Genomic DNA, 20280 nt, shown 5'->3' with positions numbered 1-20280 from the left:
TATCATTTTCAGTCCTCCTCAGTTCCTGAAAGGACATAAAACTCCTGGAATCTGGGAAAATCACTTGGACTCAACAATGTTGTGAGTCTTTGCACAAAAATATGAGAACATAATACTGTGGGTTTATTACATGAAAAAATAAGATATAAATATAATAATTACACATATACACATTCTCTTTAGAACAAGAGCTAGACAGATGTGAATTAATGTAAAAGTCTTAAAATCACTTGATTATACAATGTATGATTTATATCAAATATATTGGGGAGTGATCCCCCAAGTGCTATTCACTGCTGTGCATGTGCATGTGTGGTCTTGTGAAGCATTTTGTACACTTCTCAGGTTAAAGCACGATATAAGTGCAGCACAATAACACATTTCATTTCTTTAAACCACAGAGCAGACATCACAAGAGACAAATATCATCGTCCTGACACTGATTTTGAGCGCTGCATGTCTGAGTCCACTTGTCCAGCTCTGCCCTCAGTGTACTTGCTTCAGGTCGGTCTCTTGGCTTCTTTCTCAGCATCGACCGAATGATCTGGTCCTGCAAAAAAAAAAAAAATAAAATAACTGGTACTGACATCTTTGTATCAACAGTAATAAATATGGTCTATGCAGTCAGCACAATATTGCTGAAGCTTCACTCTGCAGTATTTCCAACATTCACATTGACAGTAATGTTTTGTAAACTCCTTTATGTCAGCCTCCCTGCTTCTCTGTTGGCAACCATCTTCACTCACTCTGGGAAATACTGTTTTCTGTGGCAAGTTTGTCATTTGGGATAATAGAATATTTTTAAATTTTGAATTATATTTTTGCAGTTTCTAAACAGTTTTTTTACATACCACCATTGTCGCATACAAATCTAAGCATTCTGTATCTACTGTACATACTGTATACATTCAGTTCTTGACATATCCACCTACCTCATGTATATACAATAACCTGTGCATAATCATCCCATATTTATTCAAGCATCTTAGCTGTTTTATACTTTTATATATCTGTACATAGCAATTACATGTATATGCTAAAAGGCAGGGTCTGCAACTTATTTCAGAAGCTGTTTTTGTTGGTTGTTGTTGGTTGAAATTCTCATAACAGTGTGACGGCAATCAGTAAATGAAATAGTCAAAACAGAAGAAAAAGAAAGAAAAAAAATCCAGTGTCTGTTGCTGTTACTGGGCTATAATTAAAATTTTCCTGTCATTTCATTTGGCCTGAGCGAAGTGACCGGACAGCCGACCTGCCTGTATACCAAAACATCTATACACGCTGCAAGTGCACTAATTGCGCACAAAGAGAAAGTCCTGCAGAAGACTAAAGCTAGCAAGCTAGTCGCACAACAGTGGCAGAGAAAGTCTGGCCTGGGGTATTTCCAGCTGGACACTTTCAAAATCATTCTTGCTAGTTTCTCCAACGTTGCAGACTCTGCCTTTAATTTACATTGATTTTGTTCAGCTTTGTTGTCCTTGTTTTGCTGTATGGCTGTTCCTGTCAGTACATGAGAGCAGTAGAAAAACCAGAGGCGGACTCCTTGTTTGTATACACATTCTTAGAGAATAAAGCTGATTCGGACTCTGAGGAATATGGTAATCTACCTCTTGGGGGAAAGCCTGCGAAAACTCTTTGGGAAGCCTCTGACTTCTGGCATCGCCCATAACCTGGTTTTCATCCGGTGATGAAAAGATGAAAGAATTTGTTAGACTGAAATTCATTAATGAATCAAATCAAACGTTACAAATTAACACGTAAATTATATGTGACAGATTTAAAGGAGAACAATAAAGTTTCATCAAATCTGCTACAGTATCTACAGTGCATTGTTTTTGCTACATATCATACTGAAAAGAAATAAACTACTGGTGTAAACTTAGCAGCGTTTTTAGGTGTATATAATAGATGTAGGTCTACATAATGTTGTGGTCAAGTAATTTGTCAAATTCTAATAATCGTTGGGCTCTGTTTATGAAAGACTCACCTCTACTCTCGTGAAAATATCAGTAGAGAGATTCCAAAGGAGTTCAAGGTATATCAACCCCAGAGGAAATATGTCCACTTTTCGGTCATACTTCTCCTCCCTCTCCTGTGATAGAATAAAATCACAGTACAGACTAAAGGAACATTCAGTAGCCTAATGTTATTCTAATAATGCTCATGATGCAAATCAAGTTTCGACTTCTAATTTGCAATTCATTTTAAAATAAAGCATTGCCATAAAAGCTGTCACATGTTGGATGTAAACTTTTTGATTTTACAGCTTTCGCTGCCAACAGTAAAGATAGATGAGGCTGGGCTTCAGGAAATCTGCGAGTATTCTTAAGTATGGTGGTTAAACAGTCTAATTAAGCCCATTATCACCACAACATTGACAAATTAAAAGTAACTGTCTGTAATGACCATCTCACTTGTTCAGGAGCCCTGTATATTGGGGTTCCTATGTTTGGAGTTCTATGGGTGGCCCACTCAGGGCTATCTTCATCTTTGTCATCTATAGTGACCAGACCAAAGTCCCCAATCTTCAGCTCTCCATCCAGTCCAAACAGGATGTTTTCAGGCTGACCAGTGAAAAACAAAAGCAGAAATTGAGACAAATAAACATGTATTTCCTCACATGTTGGACAGTAACACAAGAGCTGGTGAATTTAGAGCTTAAAAAAGGCACCTGTGGCTGAAAGCCAAAAGTCAGTATGTGGCTTTTACTAGAAAGAGCTGTCTTGTTCCAGTTTGAGTAGATAAATTACCAATTAGCAGCTTCATGCTTACCCAAATGATTATTTCTAAATAAAAAAATCTAGCCTCTGAACACCACTTTCTTAATTTCTAATTGCAATTTCTGCTGTGTGATGGGGAGGCGCGGTACAAATAAAACTGAGCTGGCCTCAACACAGGTAAGCATCAGTCATGTTGTTTTTGTTTCATCATTTCCGTTAGCCAGCTCCCTCTGCTATTTAACCATAAGTTTCATGTAATGCAAAAAAATGCAGCTTAGCAGACGGTGACAGCGTATTGCAGGTGTTACGTTCAAGTAATGTACATGTGTGCAAAGCCCAATTTGTCTGTTTGTCAGCTAACGTTGGTGTCTGTGTGTTGCTACTAAATCATGTTCAGTAGCTTCAAACAGCACATTTTCACCACCAGCTTGTTTCGACAGGATCCAGCTGAATACCGAACGCCAGCTGAATAACCATGTGTTCATTGGTAAATGGTCGTGAGGGGTAAACATCTAGTAAGTGGTGCTGTAACTGCACACGTGAGCACCAGAACAACATACTGGTTCTAGGTCCTCCATCCTTTGACAGGTTCATTATAGGGATGTGCATTTCAAGCAAAGATATAATCAATAGGCACTGTGAACTATTCAAAGAATATTTGAATACTCTCTTCACACACACACACACACACACACACACACACACAGCCAGGTAGCCTCTATTTCAGCTTTGAGAGTGTAGTGTCTGGTCTCACCTTAAGGTCCCTGTGGATGTGTTTCTTGAGGTGAATATATTCAACTCCACTAAGTATTTGTAGAGCAATGCTCAGACTTTCTTCTCTTCTCTTGGAGTCTTGCAGAGAATCAGTGTTTTTCTTATTGATCCAGTGTCGAAGTGTCTTGGTGTCACACAACTCCATCTGAATATAGAGGAACTTTCTTGATGAACTTGGTTGCCTAGAAAAGGAAGAGGATTATTAAGAATGAAGAAATATAATTCACTTCTAAGTTGAAATAAAAGTCTCATTTCATTTTTCCACCGCCTAGTACTGGCTCGACCCGATTCTACTCACTTGTTCTGGTTTTCCAGAAGCAAAAGTTGTTCATAATACCTGATAGGCTGTACTTTTTTGGTATCCAACTGAGCAGAGTTGATATGAGAAGGTGAGGTGAAAAAACTGCAGATCACTGAGAGTGGTGAGAAAGAATGGTCACTAGTGCGACACAGGGTGTCCTGCACAAAGCTACCATCAATAGCAATTGCCATTTTTTAATTCACTCGAGCAATATTTTTAAAAAAGGTAGCTGACAAAACCTCACCGTGGTCAAGAGCATTGACTGTATAGTGAAGGTAGTGGACGTAGTGACGTAGGGAAAGATAAGCAATGAGGTTGTCAGTTTAGCAGTAAATATAGGTTAGAACTAGGTTACAGCTTGTAAATAAAGGCACGAAGGTTAATCCCTCCATAGTTCCTGGGGGTTACGTCACGTTGACGATGATGTAACAGCAGTTTAATGGTGCTTTGCTAGGATGACCAGCTAAGAATCCTACACACACTGAGGGCACGCTATCTAACCAGAAAAGTACGAGTACCAAAAGTTAGTAGAGTCGAATCAAGCTGGAACCATGTAGTGGAAACACAGCTTCACATGCTTAAAGTGCACAAGACTTACAGGTGGCGCACAAGAGCGAGGGGGAATTCTGAATCATCCATCCAAGACGTGTAGTATCTCACGATGTTTCGGTGGTGGAGGTCTGATAATGCCTCTGCCTCTCGTAGGCATTTCCTGATCCAAACGAGAACGAGGAAATGAATCAGTTAACGAAGTGCTAGCATAAACCCTCAACATGCTACCGTGCACACTGGAACCGCACTACTGCAAACTTACTCATGACAGCGGACAATCTTAACAGCATAATACTTCTTCAGCATTTTATCCATTGCTTTGATGACACAACCAAAGGATCCCGTGCCAATACACTCAATGGGAGTAAAATCTGAAGTAAACCTGTTGAGATTAACATTATTTGGGCAAAAAGGTAAAAAACACAGAAATGTATTGGGACATGAATTCAAGACCATATCAGTATGAAACATGCACACTACATTTTTTTCATACCTTGACTGGATCGATGTGTCCCACTGCAAATCTCTCAATCTCTTGACATTGTTCTTAAAAATAGAAAGAATACAAATCATTTCAAATGTTGTTGTTGTTAAAAACTTGTATATTCTTAAAGACTGCTGTAACATTAAAACAGCTGAGCAGTATATTGTCTTTCCATGGGTGGGGTGAGATCATCAGTAGTAGTAGTACTTACAGATATTTACAGGCCTCAGTTTTTCCTAAAAGAGCAAAATTTACTTTCCATCCGGCTGCTACTCTGCTGCAGTCTTGCAGACTATTCTTGTTGCCTACTTAAGACTTTTCAGGATTATGAGAGAACACACTTGGGTCTTGAAAGAGTTTGATGAAACTGATGAATATTTTTGAGTCTCCTGTGCTCATTGGCGTGACATCACACCAACCCCAAATCTACAGCATCTAATATTACACAAACATTATTAGCATTACTTGGTCCTGGTCTTGTTGCTTCCATAGTCCTTGTATTCACCCTGTTCTTCTGACTGTATTCATTGAGACAGCACATATAGTTGATGTTACTCACACTCATCTGATGAACTGATGCAGAAGCTTCTGCTGCATGCTCCTTTAAAATACCTCCAATCCAACATGCATTAGTTAAGCAAAGAGGAACAGTAATCTTACTGAGTCCACTGAGTTCCGGGCTTCCATATCGGCCATCCCCACTCCATGAGGATAGACATTTTCATTTAAGTCTGCCCTCTGGTTGAATCTGTGGAGGAACAGGCACATCTTTGTTATCTATATACATGTATGTAAGGGATAATGTCGAATGAGGTGTCCATTATCAGGAATTAATGGACGACATGAAGGCAGAGAACCTCTGTTAAAAGAAAAAATATATAGATTTAACTAACACCTGGAACTGTCATTACCATCCTGTTGTTCCTATGCAATGGAAATGTCGTTCACTACTCCACTAAATAGGACAGATCATAGAAACGACGTGGCGACAGGAGATATTTCTAGTCCACTCAGCTCATAGATCACATGTGCTCAGCTGTTAGCCAGAAAGCTAACATTATGCTAGCAAGATTCAAAATGTGATCCCTATAAGTGGACTGTGTCAGATGCGACCAGACAGCGACGATGTGCAGCTTGTGCGTTACAGTCTCCATCCTGTGCTGTTCGGAGGATGAGACACTGAAGGACCAGCGTGGAAATAAGTTGGCTTGTTAAGGTTGCGGCAATAAATTGTAAACAGAGGCTCTGACTGGGTCCCTGTTGCTATGGTTACTCATTCAACGTGAACAGACAGTTTCACTTCATAGGTGTTCATTATCACCCTTTAACGGACACCCAGCAGCCAATCAGAATCAAGTATTCACTCAGTAGGTATTAATATCCAACTAATACATTTAATGTTACTGTGTACTGATGGAGAATTTTAATGTCATATTAATGTTCATATTGTAGCATCCCTGTTGTTGTTGTTGTTGTTGTGTTAAATGCTGTTCTGAAAAGTCCCACTGTTCCTGAATGTGTTGAGCTAGGCATGTGAGTGGCTGACAGTAGGAGGAGGGCGGGGCGAGAGTGTGTGCTTGAGTGCGGTGTGTGCGGGTGTCCTCCTCTTATCGCCGAGCTTGGAGAGTGAGAGAGCAGCTCAGTTGTTCCGGTACTGTCATTTATGTTGGCGTGATTATGGCCGACAGTAACCAAAGATTAGTAATAAATCACATTACTAACAACTTGGCTCGTTATTCCACCATCCTGCGAATGTTACCATATTAATGTACATTAATTCACATTAATGTACATTGTTCAAAATTGTATTTTGCTTTTTATTTGTAGTTAAAACTTTCATGCCAATAAAGCCAACTGACTTGAATTGAAAACGTACAGAGAGGTAAATAGGTCCATTTCAGCTAAATGGCTCTTTTAGCTGCCATGTTTCCTGCCGCAGTTGAAGGACCGTATCAGTCCATCCTGTTGTCGCGCCCACAGGATGGCCGGAAACAGGGAATGAGCCAACTCCAACTGTCCAACCTAATCTGAAGATATATATATATATGATGATATATATATACATATATAGAGATATATGATTATTTGCGGTGTAAAAAGTTATAAGAAAACAAAACAAAACAACTTGTAACAAGTCCAAAGAGTGAGCTGGCCTCTGTTTCATCACGCAGTTCCATTTTCGGACACCTTTGTTCTGTATTTAGTTGGTTATCTCTGTCTAAGAAGTCGGTATTTTAGTAGTTATCATCCATAACATGAACTAACCCCACCCCCGAACAGTGTATAACCAGATGCGCACAGTAACAGAACAGTTTATAACTCACATTTCATTGGAGCCCGGGTCCTCATGTTGGAGCTCACAGCAGCGCAGAAAATTGTCCCAGTCCATCACACCAGGCCGAGCTCAGGACGAAGGTACAATGCTCACTGTGTCTCTCTTTTCCTTTTCTGTCCTAATTGAGCTCCCACTCCTGCGTGTTTGCGTCCCTGGTGGTTTCGATTTCTCCACTGACGTGACGTCGATGCGAGAAACGCAGTTCCCCCTTAGGAATAGAAGACTTCAAAGTAAAAGTATAAGTAGCAGAAGCATAAATATGATAAATAATCATGCTTGTGATGACTGATGTTACTGCCTACTGTTTAAGCATTTGCTTGTATTAATCATACTGTCACACTTCATATATTTATGCTTCATAGGTGTACGAGTGCTCTCTTCCAAGTCCGTCTTATTTTACTTGACCTCTTTTGGCTCACTCCAGAGCATTTTAGCTGCATCATGCTTGGCCTCCCTCTTGGTCTTCTCCACATCTGATGCTGCTGATCCAGCAGATGGCAGTAAAGACTACAGCGATGGACATAATCGACTGGCACATTTCAGACACGTTGCTGTCCACGTTAAAGAACCAAAGCTTCCTCTGAAAAGTAAATCTGCTGTGTCCCTTCCTGTTCTCAGCCTCAGTGTTGTGCATCACTACATCTCTCTGCATCAATGTGGGCCAGCTTAGATCCTCCCAATACACCCTGTCTCTGTGATACAGTCAGATAATACAATTAACAAACTCACCTGCATGAAACATTTGCCATGCTTGTTATTGTCTTTCTATTGAAATCCTTGATTCCAGCCTTCCTAACTTCCTGTTTCATATCTATGACAGTCCATGATTAAATGAACAGAGGGATCAGTCTGACAGTTGGATGCTTCCCATTATCTCACTTTGTATTATTTTGGTTCTAGAAAATAAGGCATTTACTGCAAGTATAGACTGACCTCTGGGAAAATCAGTTAGAGTGATCTTGATATTATAGCTACTGAGCAAAACTATCAACAATCCACCCAAAGCACTTTTGTATGGCTGATACCTAAAGTAAAACAAAATGAAATGTTATCTTGGTGCTTCGGTTTTCACGCACATTTTACACTCAAAACACTGCCACAGAGAAGCTTCCACATAAATAGTTACAGAAATCTTTCATGACAAAAGGCATCAATGCAACAACCATCTGCCGCCTTTAATGGAAAACAATAGTCCATATAATGCATTAACTTTTGGCCAATCAAACAGAAGGAGGCGACGAATCATGGGTCAGTGTAGAGCGAGGAGCAGACACTACTGGTGTCTGAATGCCCGGAGCTGTGCAACACAGTGCAAGCTCATACTGTGGAAGTTTGATTTGATTTGCAAGCTGGTTGTACCAACACATGGTGGAAATGAAGCAATGTCACACACTCCTGTACAGCAGGTGGTAGTGTGCATCTTCAATTTGTTCGGTAATCTGCTATTTAACCTGAGAGACAGAGAGAGAGAGACAGAAAGTTGTCCTTTGGCCTCACAGGACACAGGAGTTTCTGGTCACCTGCTGCCACAATCAGTTAGTTTGTGTTATTGTGTGACTTTGATAGATTAGTTCAGATACAACACAATATTTATGTGACACACAATGACACAAACAAACTAACTGATTAAGGCGCCATTAGACCAGCAACTTTGTTCTGTGAGGTAAAATGTTAATGGAGTCTGGTAAGAAGCAATATCTTCAAATCCACCAAACAGTAATTCTACCATGCAGAATTTGGGACTTTGTGTTACCTTTGTGTTTTAAAAGATTAGTTTGGAACCTTTAAAGCACCAAACCAACGCAATGTAATAAACAACTAACTGATTGGGGCAGCACTAGACCAGCAACTCCTGTATTCTGTGAGGTAAAATGACGGTTTTTGTGAATGGAGTCTGGTGTCTTTGAAGAGAGCAACAGAACAGCTGTTTGACATTACACTAAAAGGATCTTCCAGGTCTGTCTCTGTAGGGATCCTTTCCACAATGCTGTCAGACACTTAGAATAACAATCTGAGCCTGTCAATGGAAAAAACAAACACTTTTAGTGGACGTACTTTGATCAGGTGCAGTTGCCCCAAAGGATGATGTTGCAGCCTGTTTGGTGGCTGCCGGCAGAGGTGATCTACTGGACCAATTCCAACACTTTTAGTACCTAGCAGTAATTTAGACACCAGAACATGAAAAAACAAGGCTCCGATTAAAGGCTCTACTATTACTGTTCTGTCTTTAATTCATTTTAGGAAAATCTGAGAAACAATACTTCAACTGACAGATTGAAGCCAATTTAAAAAGGATTAAAAATGATTCAGTCAATAACAGGAGCCCTTATGAATCAATCCCTCACAGACTTGTGCTAAATTTAATGAATCTGGATTTAAAAGAGAAGCAAAGGACATTTAAAGGCTAAAATAAAGTGTTTTATTTGAGCATGAAATCAGAGTCGTCCTGCAGAAGCAGAAAAAGCTTTTATTTAGTTTGCTGGCTGAAGTCGCCCGACTCCAACAAAGAAACCAGAAAGAACATCAATATGAATATAGGATCTCTCAAAATTACACCAAAACAAGGAGCTGGAATATCAGATATCCCTCAACTCCTGCAGATCGCAGACTGCTTGACAGCAAACCCTAATGTCTTCTAACAAACGTCCTTTTTAAAGACAGAAAACAGAGCAGGTGACTGGCAGAGTCTTTGCTCGGCAAATGTCGCGACGGTGAGCCGATAAATCGATCGATCAATTATTGCAGTGACACTTGGGAGGCTGATGTCAGAACGTCCAGCTCCTGCAGACACTCTGCTCAGGGCTAAACCCGCCACAATCTCTCTTCAGATGCATAGAAACATCCAACTCTACAAACAAATATGTAAAAAAAAACTTTAGTGAGAAAATCTAAATGTGAAAACTGTTACAGAGGAAGATGCATTTCTAATCATTTCTCTTTTGTTTACTCTCACATGAAGGCAACCTCCAGCGTCAAAATAAATCAAGGCAGAACGTGTGACGACGTAACAAAGATATTTCAAATGGCTGAGAAGGAGACTGAGATGTGGACTAACAGTCTGACTCCAGATTACTAATCCCTTTTTTCTGTTTTATTTTTTTTTTTACTCCAAAAAGCAGCAGCAGGAAACAAACACAAAGATTTTGTTCTGTGAACACAAACTAACAGACTTCCTCAGGAAAAGATCCTTCATCGCTGTCGGACGCCAAAACCCCCGAGATCCAGAACCAGGGCCAAGACTGGGTGCTTCAGTACGCAGAAGGCATCAGACCACGACGAAGAGGAGAAAGAAAAAGTTCTGAGATTAATAAACCAAATCTGAGATTGAAGGCAGAATCATCAAATCAGAAATCACCACCAGAAATCTGAATTTTTTTCATTTAACTTTAGTTCTGAGAGCGAAAGTCGACGCTCTCAAACAAACTTTATTAACACAAAAGTTTGTTTCATAAGGTTTCAAACCATTTTGACTGGAACCAGATTTTATACCGGTTACAAAAGGGGTTTAACCAACTAACTAAACTGGTTTAAGACCAGTTTTACCCTGGTTTCTGTCTGGTTTGACAGTGGGTTTACAGTGATTGCGGACTTATTGTTGAATTTTGTTTTGACCCTATTCAAACTAGGTTAAGACTGATTTCAGACTGGTGACCGATTGGTATCGCTGGCATATTGGTCTTAAGTTGATTTTACACAGGATTCAGACCGAGTTTAAACTGGTTCTGACCTGTTTCACACTTGTTTCAGACTGTGGTTTAAAATAGGGTTCAGACTGAGTATTTTGGCTGATTTAAAGTGGGTTTGGACTGGTATTTAACATTCTTAAAACAGGTTTGACACTGAGTTTAAAGTTTAAATGGTTTTAACTGTATTTTGAGTTCTGTTAGACTGACTTTTAAACTTTTTTTGGACAGTTTTCAGACTGAGTCTTAACTGTTTTTGACTGGTTTAAACTGGTTTCAGACTGGTTTCAGGGTGGAAAAGAAAGGGAAAAAGAACAAAAGGAGTCATGTATCATGACTTTAATGTCAAAGTTGACTTTGAATTTATTTCTCATTTACTCTCATTATTTAAAGACTAAACTAAGGATTTTTTTTTCTTTCAAGTCTCGTTTTTTTCTCTCAGAAGTGAAAAATTAAACTCAGAACTTTTGTCTTCATGTGACCCTCGTCTCCTCCCATACTTTGATTTTATGAAAACACAGAAGGTAAAATACAGGAAGTGAAAAAGCAAGTGCAGCTGTGTTAGGGGTGGGGAGGTTCAGGTAGGAGGACGTCCCTCTGATCGCCTCCCGTCCTTCCTGACATTCTCAGGTGGCGTCGGATGGATGTGAGGAGGGGGCGGGCCATGGCGGGACCCAACTCATCCTCTCTCTCTTCCCTCGACTCTGGGAGGTTTTTTGTTCTGCCCGTCTGGATCAGTCGAATGGGCTGAAGTCCCTCTCCAGGTTCTCGGACTCGTCGTCATCGGAGAAGAAGTCGTCCTCGTCGATGTCGTCCTCGTCGTAGTCCTCGTGCCACTCGGGAACATACTCTTCGTCATACTCGTCGTCCTCATCCTCCGCTTCCTCTCCACCCTCCTCACCCGTGTTGTTGTTGTTGTCCGAGTCTCCTGAGTCTGACGCTCGGTCCGACTTTGACCTGAGAACAAAGCAGAAAACACATTCCACATGCTTCAAACTATTACAAAGTGGCATCACACAATATGAAATGGGAAAAATGTGTTCTAGTGCAAAGTGGGATTAGATAGTTTTATAAAAACGCTCTGGCTGTCATATGTGTAATTCATTTTCGAAATATTTTATTATATAGTATTGGTATCAATGCTCATTTGATTCTTTTTACCCCTCCCTTACCCTCTCCATGTGTATACAAATATACATCACAAAGAAATACAATACAATACACGCAATAAACCCACAACCTGCAAACATACCTACATAATAACAATAATAAACTCAGTAAGCAATTCATTATCTATTAGCCCTTTGAACTCTGTAATTTAAATGGCCTGCCTGTCCCTACGTTGGTATTTTTGCTCATTGTGACGTCATTTCTTAGACACTGAAAATCGGGGTCAGAGGTCAACGGACTCCTGTGAAAGTGGCTATGCTAGTTTTTCCCTCGCTAATATTTAGCCTGACTTTGGAACGTTATTTAGTCTTCCTCAACTTCTTGTTGAACAAAGCCAACAATCTGAATGTGTAAAAGTCGGGTTTTGGGCAACTGAAATCTGCATTTGTTTTTAAATTTTTCTGCCAAATTATGGACCACAATTATGGAAAACAATCATTAGGTCTTTTTTAAACTCATGTTATTTGTCCAGTTTTTGTCCAAACTGACCTGACTGTTTATTGAACTCTAGTGGAGTTTAGTTTCTGAGTTTCCAAATCTGTCTGGTTGAAAACTGGTGCAGTTTGTCTACAATGACACACATTTTAGCTTGTTAGCCTCTGTGAGCGTTAACGCTGGTTATCTGGTGCTGTACTCACACTTTGTTGGTGTCGGTGTGGTTGGACAGGTTGGAGGCCTGAGTGGTTTCTGGTTCCTGGCTGCTCTTGGACTGATAACCCACCCTGAAGTCCTGAATCAGACAGAAACACAGGAAACTGAAAGTGATGAAACTAAAAAAAAAATAGATTCAGAACTTCAACTATCAAGATGTTGATGCAAAGAAACTCCAGAAACGGAGAGGGAATTTGATCATTAAAAAAGATTAAATCAGATGTGTTTAATCAGTTTAATCAGACTGATTGGCAATGGTTGATATAAGTCTATAACCAGTCCACAATCATTTTGAGACCATTTTAATCAGTTTTATTTACTTTCTGGTTATGAACCAGTTTTAAGATTGATTTTTAAATTAGATGTTAATTGGTTCCACACCAGTTTCTGCTGGTTTTGGGCCAGATGTCAATAAGACAGACTTAAGGCTGGTTACCTGGGTGGAGTGCTGCAGGATGGCCAGCAGGCGCTCCTGGATGCGTCGGATCAGTTCCAGTCCGGTGTTGAGGTGTTCAGGTTTCAGCAGCCGGACACACGAGGCCAGGTCAGTACACTGCAGCAGAGTCTCCTCTGAGAACACAACCAGCCAACAGGGTCAGATCAGCCCAAACAGCAGAAACTCTGTTTGTGACAATGAGAATGTGAGTCTCACCCAGCAGAATCTGCAGGGCGTTGGTGTGCAGGTCCAGAGCCTCCGTCTGCTGCTCCATCACGTCCATCTTCTCTGTTTCCTGGTTGTAGTAGCTGTATACGCAGGAGTAGGCCAGCACCTACAGGCAGAGAGCAGGGCACAGTTAACACAATTATCATAACTCCCTACTGTCAGCAAGATCACAGTCTCTGGTTGTGATTGTTGATGATGATGATGATGATGATGACAATGATGATGACAATGTTACCTTACGAGCCTGAGCAAGGACTTTACAGGCGTCGATGACGAAGGTCAAAGACTTCATCTGCAGAGCTTCATTAATAGACGACACTTTATTCTCCAGGTTGATGGCAAAATCCTGCAACAAGAACCAGACTGGTCGAGTCATGAAGCTCTCATACTAAATACTATTACACGTCATACTGAATCACTACTAACATACCTCGTGCTAAAGTAAGACTAACTATTAACTGTGGACTAACTGCTCCCCACAGTGAAAACAGCAGCAGTCATAGTAGTAGCAGCATTGTTATTATATTAATAACAATGCTGCTACTACTACTACTATGACTACTACTACTACCACTAATAATACTAATGGCGTGGTACCTTGGCCTGGTGGTGAAAGGTGCATCTCTCATTATAATCCTGGAACTTCTTTTCCTGCCGTGCTGCTTTACTCACCTGCAACAACATGACAAATTAAAAAATACACAAACAATACTGGATAAATGATCAGGGACTGATCGCTGGCTGCAATCATGTGACTGTGTGAACCAACCATGGCGGAGCAGTTGTAGTAATCTTTGTGTGTAGGTTTCCAGGGTTTCAGACACCGCCAGCAGAAACCATGGTTACACTTGGCACAGGTCATACTAAGGACAGAAGAATAAACATCATCATTATCATCACCATCCCCCTCCGCCTACCTCCTGTCACCCCCCCATCAGTGTACGTACTGCAGGCAGCCTTCATTCTTCTCAATCTGGGCCTGGCAGCTCGGGCAGCGTTTGGAGATCAGCTTGGCAAGGTGTTTGCTCTGAGCCTCCATGCTCATCCCTTCATAATATCCTCCATCATCCATCCACTGAGACATGTGGCTGCAGCTGGCTGGGTAGTGGGCCTGTGGGGGTGCTACTATGTTAGCCCATCAAACATGAAACAAAACTACATATACAGTTAAACTGGGTCTTCACACAAAGCGAATATTTGCATTACCTGAGCCAGTAAACACAGTTACAGAGTTGGGGCTGATGTTTGAGCAAACTTGCTTCATAGTAACGTACAACCGAAAGCTAGTAAGTAAAGTACACATTTTCAGAATTTAACAAGGAGTCCACCTGTCTTGCTGACATTTCTCCAGCCCTCCCCTCTCCTGTCCGCTGTGTGCGCGCGTGTGCGTGTATGTGTGTGTTGTGACCTCTGACCTCGGGGAAGTTGCAGCTGAAGCAGGAGGACCAGCAGCACTTGGAGCAGGTCCCCATGCTGCCCATGTTCTCCTTACAGAGGATCTGGTCGCAGCCCTGTGGGTTGGTGCACCACGTCAGGTTGGAGCAGCACTCCACGTAGCCTCTGAGCAGGGCGTTCTCATACTGACACCAAGGAGGAGGAGGGAGGAAGTGTTCAGGTCCAAGTTCACACCGACATCATTGACAACTGATTAATTCCAGTAAAAAAGGCTGGATCGCATCATGTGATCAGAAAGCTATTACGCCTGCAGGAAACTGCTCCAAAAAAACATAATTACAATTATAAAATACAGGAATACAAAGAAAACATAAATAATAAAATAACTACCACATGAGTAACACTGGAACATCATTTCATCTACAACGATGTTAAAACCTGGATTGTTTCCACTCGTTCGTTACCTTGGCGATGGTGTCCTTGTCGGTGAGGATGTTGAGAAAGAACAGTGAGGTGGGCTGGGCCTGGCAGTCTGTGATCGGACAGTTACAGTTCATCACCAGGTTCTGCTCGATCCTTGCCGTCAGGTACTCCTGCCAGCAGGACTGAAACAGAGACACCCAGAGGACCGTCAGAAAGCTGAGACCACCCTGAAACCATCACCATGTCCTGGATCTGTCAGACTGAGAGAGAGGGAGAGGGTCTCACCCTGCAGCAGTAGTGCATGCAACTCAGTGAGGGGACTGTCTCCATGGCGCTGGTGCGGGGTCCCAGGCAGACGGGGCAGGTGGAGGTGGGGCTTGGTGGCGGCTGAGGATTTCGGCACTTGAGGCCGGCGGCCATGATGAGGGTGTCAGGGTCGTCGGTGTAGCGCTGCACCAGCAGGTCCACATTCCATTTACAGTGAACCAGAAGGTGCTCGGCCCGGTCCAGGTCCAGACTCAGAGTCCCCGACACCTGAGGGGACAGAGACAGGATCACCTGACTGGTATCACTTTGTGCTCGTTTGCTGTCAATTTGTATGTGGATTCAGTCACTCTGCGCCTCTTCGTAGTTGTTTGTTGTGGTTTAGCGTGTCTTCAGCTGTTTTGCGTCCTTGTGGTTGTTTGTGTCCCTTTGAGGTTTTGTTTTGCAGACGCTGGATTCAAACAAACCTTACAGACTGAACAGTCTGACCTGTTGGACGGTCCTCTGCATGAGTTGACGAACTTCCTCCTGCGTCATCGTCCGGCCCATCGAGAACAGAACCGCATCCAGAACGCCGTCCTCAAACCTCCGTGGAACCGACATCAGACTGCAACACACACAAAGAGAAACGTTCGTACTGAGCAGTGATCGGAAGGGGGGGGGTTGCAGAGCCGTTTGTTGGTGGAGATGTTATTAATTATTATTTTGTTCAAAATGATGTTCAAGTTTACTTTGTTTTCTTTTTCTTTGTGAAACACTGGACAAACAGCTGTTAACTGTTACTTTTAAGTTACTATCAGTTGGTTTCATGCCGACAGACTGTTGACAGGCAGCAGGTGATTCTCACTAAGCAGACTGTGAAGTAAATATGAAGTTGTTCATGTGTCTTTTTATTTCTGTTTGGTTTCCACTTTCATTATGTTGTTGATTGTATTCAAATTAGATTTGATTGATTTGTTCCCTTAATATTGGTAATGGTTGAATTGAAACTGCTTCCAGAGGGGGATATGATAGATAAAGTTTGAGAGCCACCGCCTGAAGACAAAAACAATCCCCCAAAAGACCCCTCACTGGCTTCCCACACACTGAATTATGTTTACTGGAACACGAGTGAGCTGAGATGCAGCACTTCACGTTTTAATATCTTAAACACTTTGTTAGTTTGAAATGTTGCCACAATATTTTGTTGATTGTGTTAAACATTTTTTATAAATTGTTTTAGTTATGAAATTCATACAGTTGTTCAACAACATTGAATATAAATCCTGTTATTACTAGTTTTATTTTTCTGTTTATTTGCGTGCAAAGTCGTGCTGCAGCTCAGTTTGATCAAAATCAAAAAGGTAATTTAGGTTTTGATGTTTTGAAAGGTAAATTATACTAAAAAGTTATCAATTAATCATAATATTAATTTTACAAAATAAGGCAAAAGGCAACAAGCAGGTTCAAAGTTTAAATGTCTTCTTTATTTTCTTCTTGTAGAAAATTAAACATTTTACATTTTGGCTGTTTTAGAGGAGTCACAGGTTGTCAGAGTGTTTGATTCATTAACCAAGTTGTTTTTTGTTGTTTGAATTTGAACTGAGCAGCAGCCATACTGAAGAACAACAAAAACACTGAACTCAGATCTCTATTAATTGGAGAGAACTGATGCTAAAAGTTTATTGTTTCGGTAAAACTTTATTTTACAGCTCAATCTGTAATTTCCCATTAATTTAAGTTTGTTGGAGGGAACGTTTGGTGGTAATTATAAGGAAAGTGACTGGTTCACTTCTTGTGCATTAATTTCAATTACAGAGAGTCTTTTGGTCAGAGCTCAGTAGGTCGACAGAAAAAAACAAAAAAAAAAAACAGGAAATGTGTCTGTTGGAGCAAAGATTTCAATGTAATGAAAAATAAAGCTTCTAATACAACAAAATAAAGACTTTTTCTTTTCCCATACCATTAGCACCAAATCAATAAGTCTTCAGAGGATATTATAGACCCAGAAAACGAAGCTTTACCAATGTTTTAACTGGTTTAATACAAAACCACAACTGATCAGAACAAAACTGAGACTGAATGCTGGCTGGGAAGTCTAAAAACTGATTAGAACAATTTAAGTTAACAGTATATGTGGTTACAGGGTAAAAAAAAAAAAAAAATATCAGGAAAACAGCGTACAGTCCTTTTAAACACCATGAAAACGGGGGGATGGATGGAGACAAGGGTGGTGATGATGAGACTTACAAAGTGAAGGAATGAAGGGCAAACAGTAGAAAGAGATTCTTCTCGTAACTAAATGAAGTAAATAAACAGAAGAGAGTTGGCGGTTTGTGGAAGGTCAGAGGTCACGCTCACACCTGATGTCTGCCCTGCTGTCGGCACCGTCCTTCCTGGTCTCGGCCCGGCTGAAGGAGAACTGGGCCTGGCCTTTCTGCGGCGTGGACGGATCCTCCGGCAGGAACTCAACAATGTGCGGGTTCTCCTCATTGCGTCGGACACAGCCTTTGCTGATGACGTGCATGATGCAGGAAAGCACGTCACTGGTGCTGCAGCTGAAACGCCCTGCGCCCGGTGAACGAGACGCTTCCTGTTTCTGGCACGAGTCCAGAACCTAGAAGGGACCAGAGTCGTATTAGAACAACATCTTGATGGTTTATCTCACCAGAGGTGGTGCTGAACATGTAAGGTTTGTCCTGAGGGTGGTGCTGCAGGGCAAATTGATCTGAACCTGACACTCTGAACCTCAGTAATGCAAAAAATAAAAGAAACATTTACAACTACTACTTGTACTTTTAGCCTACATTTGTTCACATTTAGTAAAATAAGCACCACTAAAGTGAACTGCACCAGCAGTCAGCAGCTCCTGTCTGCAGTAGATAGATGTACAGACAACTATCACTGGATTAGTGTGACACTAAAGGAAACTTCAGTGTCACATGGTAAGATTCTCAGGCAGGTACTGCAGCCTCTGTTTTCTCTGATTCCTAAGTTGATTTCTGGAGGTCTATTCTGGATGGAAATCAGAGATATTGATGTCCTCTGGAAGTGGAGAGAACGAGGGGGAGAAGAAGAGGAGGGGGTGGAGTTTTTACTTTTTCTCTCTTTTTTTGTCTGCCAAAATTAACGTAAAGAAATAGTAACACGTTCAGGCGCATCTCCATGAGTGTGGGTGTGGCATCAGTCTGTTGAATGGTGTTAGGAAATAGAAAATGTGCAGACACGCTTATGCTAATACATTTTTATGTTAGTACATTTATGCTTTATTATCATGACGTTTTAGCCTGATGCAGGACTGTGTGATAGTTGCTGTGACCTTTACACAGACCAAAGAGATGTGTGTTGGTGTAGGATGTATCAGACTGTGCTTGCATTGTTGAGATAAAGAAGAGTTCGAGAAGGCCTTGAACAGTGAGAAGCCAGGACACCTGCGCTTCCCACCAACCGCCCCTGCAAGGAGGAGAGGGAGCAGGGTGCGGCGGAGGACTGCTGAGAGGAGGAACTTTGCTTATACATGTTGCATATATGCTTGAAAGACACTGAGACTGCTCAGTGCAGATGTAGATCTTTGCCTGTTGCAAGTAAAACTTTGAACTGAGATCTCTGTCTCAGAGTTTATATTGTGTGTTGGGAAATTAATGGCACGAACTAACAGCGAAAATACAGTTCTTGTCTTATAGAAATAATTTCCTGACAAATGGTAACTGCTATTTTTAAACCTGGGCCCTATTTGTACATATTCTGGCGTCTAAATGACTGGTAGGTACAAAAGGTGTTGGAATTGGTCCAGTAGCTCACTTTAGCCAGGAGCTGCCAAATGGGCTGCAATGACTGCAACGTGAGCCTTTGGGGCAACTGCACCCCATCATTCCCAGACTCCATTGACAAAAACAGTCATTTTAACTCACAGAGGTTTATAGCACAAACAAACTAACTACTTGAGGAAGCAGCGACTCCTGTGTTCTGTGAGGTAAAATGACGATGAAGAGAGCAATATAACATCTGTTTGTGGCTAAAGTAAAAGGACAGGTCTGTCTCTGTAGGGATCCTTAACAATCTGAGCCTGTCAGTGGAAAAAAGAAACGATTTTAGTGAACATACTTTGATCAGGTGCAGTTGTCCCAAAGGATTATGTTGCAGCCGTTACAGCCCATTTGGCGGCTGCTGGTTGATCTACTGGACCAATTCCAACACTTCTTGTACCTACCAGTCACTTAGACAACAGAATATGTACAAATAGGACCCAAGTTTGAAAACACTGAAGTCCTCCTGAAGACCTGCAGCTGCTCTCCATGACCTCTGACCTTGAAGACCAGGTTGTCGATGTGCATCTCCTTCTCCTGCTTCATGATGTGGACGATCAGACAGTAAATGTAGTTCCTCTTCCTCTCCAGCGTGCCGGCAGCGTCCTCGTCCACATTCAGGTACGTTTGTCTGGGCAAAAGCTGGACAGACGCGGGGATGCCCTCCAGACTGCGAGAGGCCACCTGCTGGTTCAAACGCAACACACCTGAGAGAAGACAGAGGGAGGCACGAGTCAGAGAGGAGGAGGATGATGATGATGACAGACAGCAGTGTGTGTGTGTTGTGAGTGTCGGACCCTGGCTGGGCTCAGTGGGCTGGCTGCAGGTCAGTGGTCCTCCTTCGCTGATGAGCGGCAGCAGAGCGTGAAGCAGGACAGCAGCCGACAAGCCGGTTGCCTGCAGCAGAGCGTCCACTGGAACCTCCTGCACAGATACATAGAGAGGCGACAGTCAGTGAACACATCAGGGAACTTTGAAAAGATCTGATGTGTCTGACTCAGACTGCTGAGGCCTGATGGGAACTTTAACTGCTTGCACTTCAACTACATGAAGCTGAGAACACCTCTACTTAAACGGCA

At 41.7% G+C, this 20280-nt stretch overlaps 2 protein-coding genes across 4 annotated transcripts in view; both read right to left on the bottom strand.

Moving 5' to 3' along the window:
• Positions 1–100: 100 nt before the first annotated feature.
• On the bottom strand, positions 101–7311 carry LOC139210749 (interferon-induced, double-stranded RNA-activated protein kinase-like). Of its 2 annotated transcripts, none has more exons than XM_070840891.1 (10): positions 7156–7311; positions 5492–5579; positions 4841–4893; positions 4610–4729; positions 4394–4507; positions 3475–3676; positions 2415–2564; positions 1988–2092; positions 1608–1670; positions 101–550 (listed from the first exon to the last, which is right to left on the bottom strand). In XM_070840891.1, the coding sequence occupies exons 1-10, from the start codon at positions 7218–7220 to the stop codon at positions 410–412; spliced, it is 1101 nt and encodes a 366-aa protein (XP_070696992.1). In that variant the 5' UTR covers positions 7221–7311; the 3' UTR covers positions 101–409. The 2 variants fall into 2 exon arrangements, with proteins under 2 accessions (XP_070696992.1, XP_070696993.1); XM_070840892.1 differs by having other exon boundaries at positions 1988–2089.
• Positions 7312–9571: 2260 nt separating this feature from the next.
• Positions 9572–20280, bottom strand: part of LOC139210494 (cullin-9) — a 38003-nt gene continuing 27294 nt past the window's right edge. For both annotated transcript variants that reach the window (XM_070840491.1, XM_070840492.1), the window contains 15 exons: positions 19999–20125; positions 19703–19908; positions 17759–18012; positions 15906–16023; positions 15438–15686; positions 15194–15334; positions 14750–14914; positions 14282–14445; positions 14104–14197; positions 13932–14006; positions 13570–13680; positions 13323–13440; positions 13107–13240; positions 12658–12749; positions 9572–11806 (listed from right to left, as the gene is read on the bottom strand). In XM_070840491.1, the coding sequence (XP_070696592.1) occupies positions 11584–11806; positions 12658–12749; positions 13107–13240; positions 13323–13440; positions 13570–13680; positions 13932–14006; positions 14104–14197; positions 14282–14445; positions 14750–14914; positions 15194–15334; positions 15438–15686; positions 15906–16023; positions 17759–18012; positions 19703–19908; positions 19999–20125 (2271 nt within the window). In that variant the 3' untranslated portion in view covers positions 9572–11583. The remainder of the gene's footprint in view (positions 11807–12657; positions 12750–13106; positions 13241–13322; positions 13441–13569; positions 13681–13931; positions 14007–14103; positions 14198–14281; positions 14446–14749; positions 14915–15193; positions 15335–15437; positions 15687–15905; positions 16024–17758; positions 18013–19702; positions 19909–19998; positions 20126–20280) is intronic.

This window comes from Pempheris klunzingeri, chromosome 12, assembly GCF_042242105.1.
Source record: "Pempheris klunzingeri isolate RE-2024b chromosome 12, fPemKlu1.hap1, whole genome shotgun sequence".
Lineage (NCBI taxonomy): Eukaryota > Metazoa > Chordata > Actinopteri > Acropomatiformes > Pempheridae > Pempheris > Pempheris klunzingeri.
The sequence above is the reverse complement of the archived record's forward strand: the minus strand, read 5'-3'. Positions and strand labels throughout refer to the sequence as shown.

Excerpts from the sequence above, each read along its gene's own strand:
- LOC139210749 (XM_070840891.1), bottom strand. The coding sequence starts at position 7,220 with ATGGACTGGGACAATTTTCTGCGCTGCTGTGAGCTCCAACATGAGGAC. Across the intron at positions 4,894-5,491 it reads CCCGGAACTCAGTGGACTCA|AACAATGTCAAGAGATTGAG; the intron begins GTAAGATTACTG and ends TCTATTTTTAAG. Across the intron at positions 2,565-3,474 it reads ACATCCACAGGGACCTTAAG|CCTGAAAACATCCTGTTTGG; the intron begins GTGAGACCAGAC and ends TTCACTGGTCAG.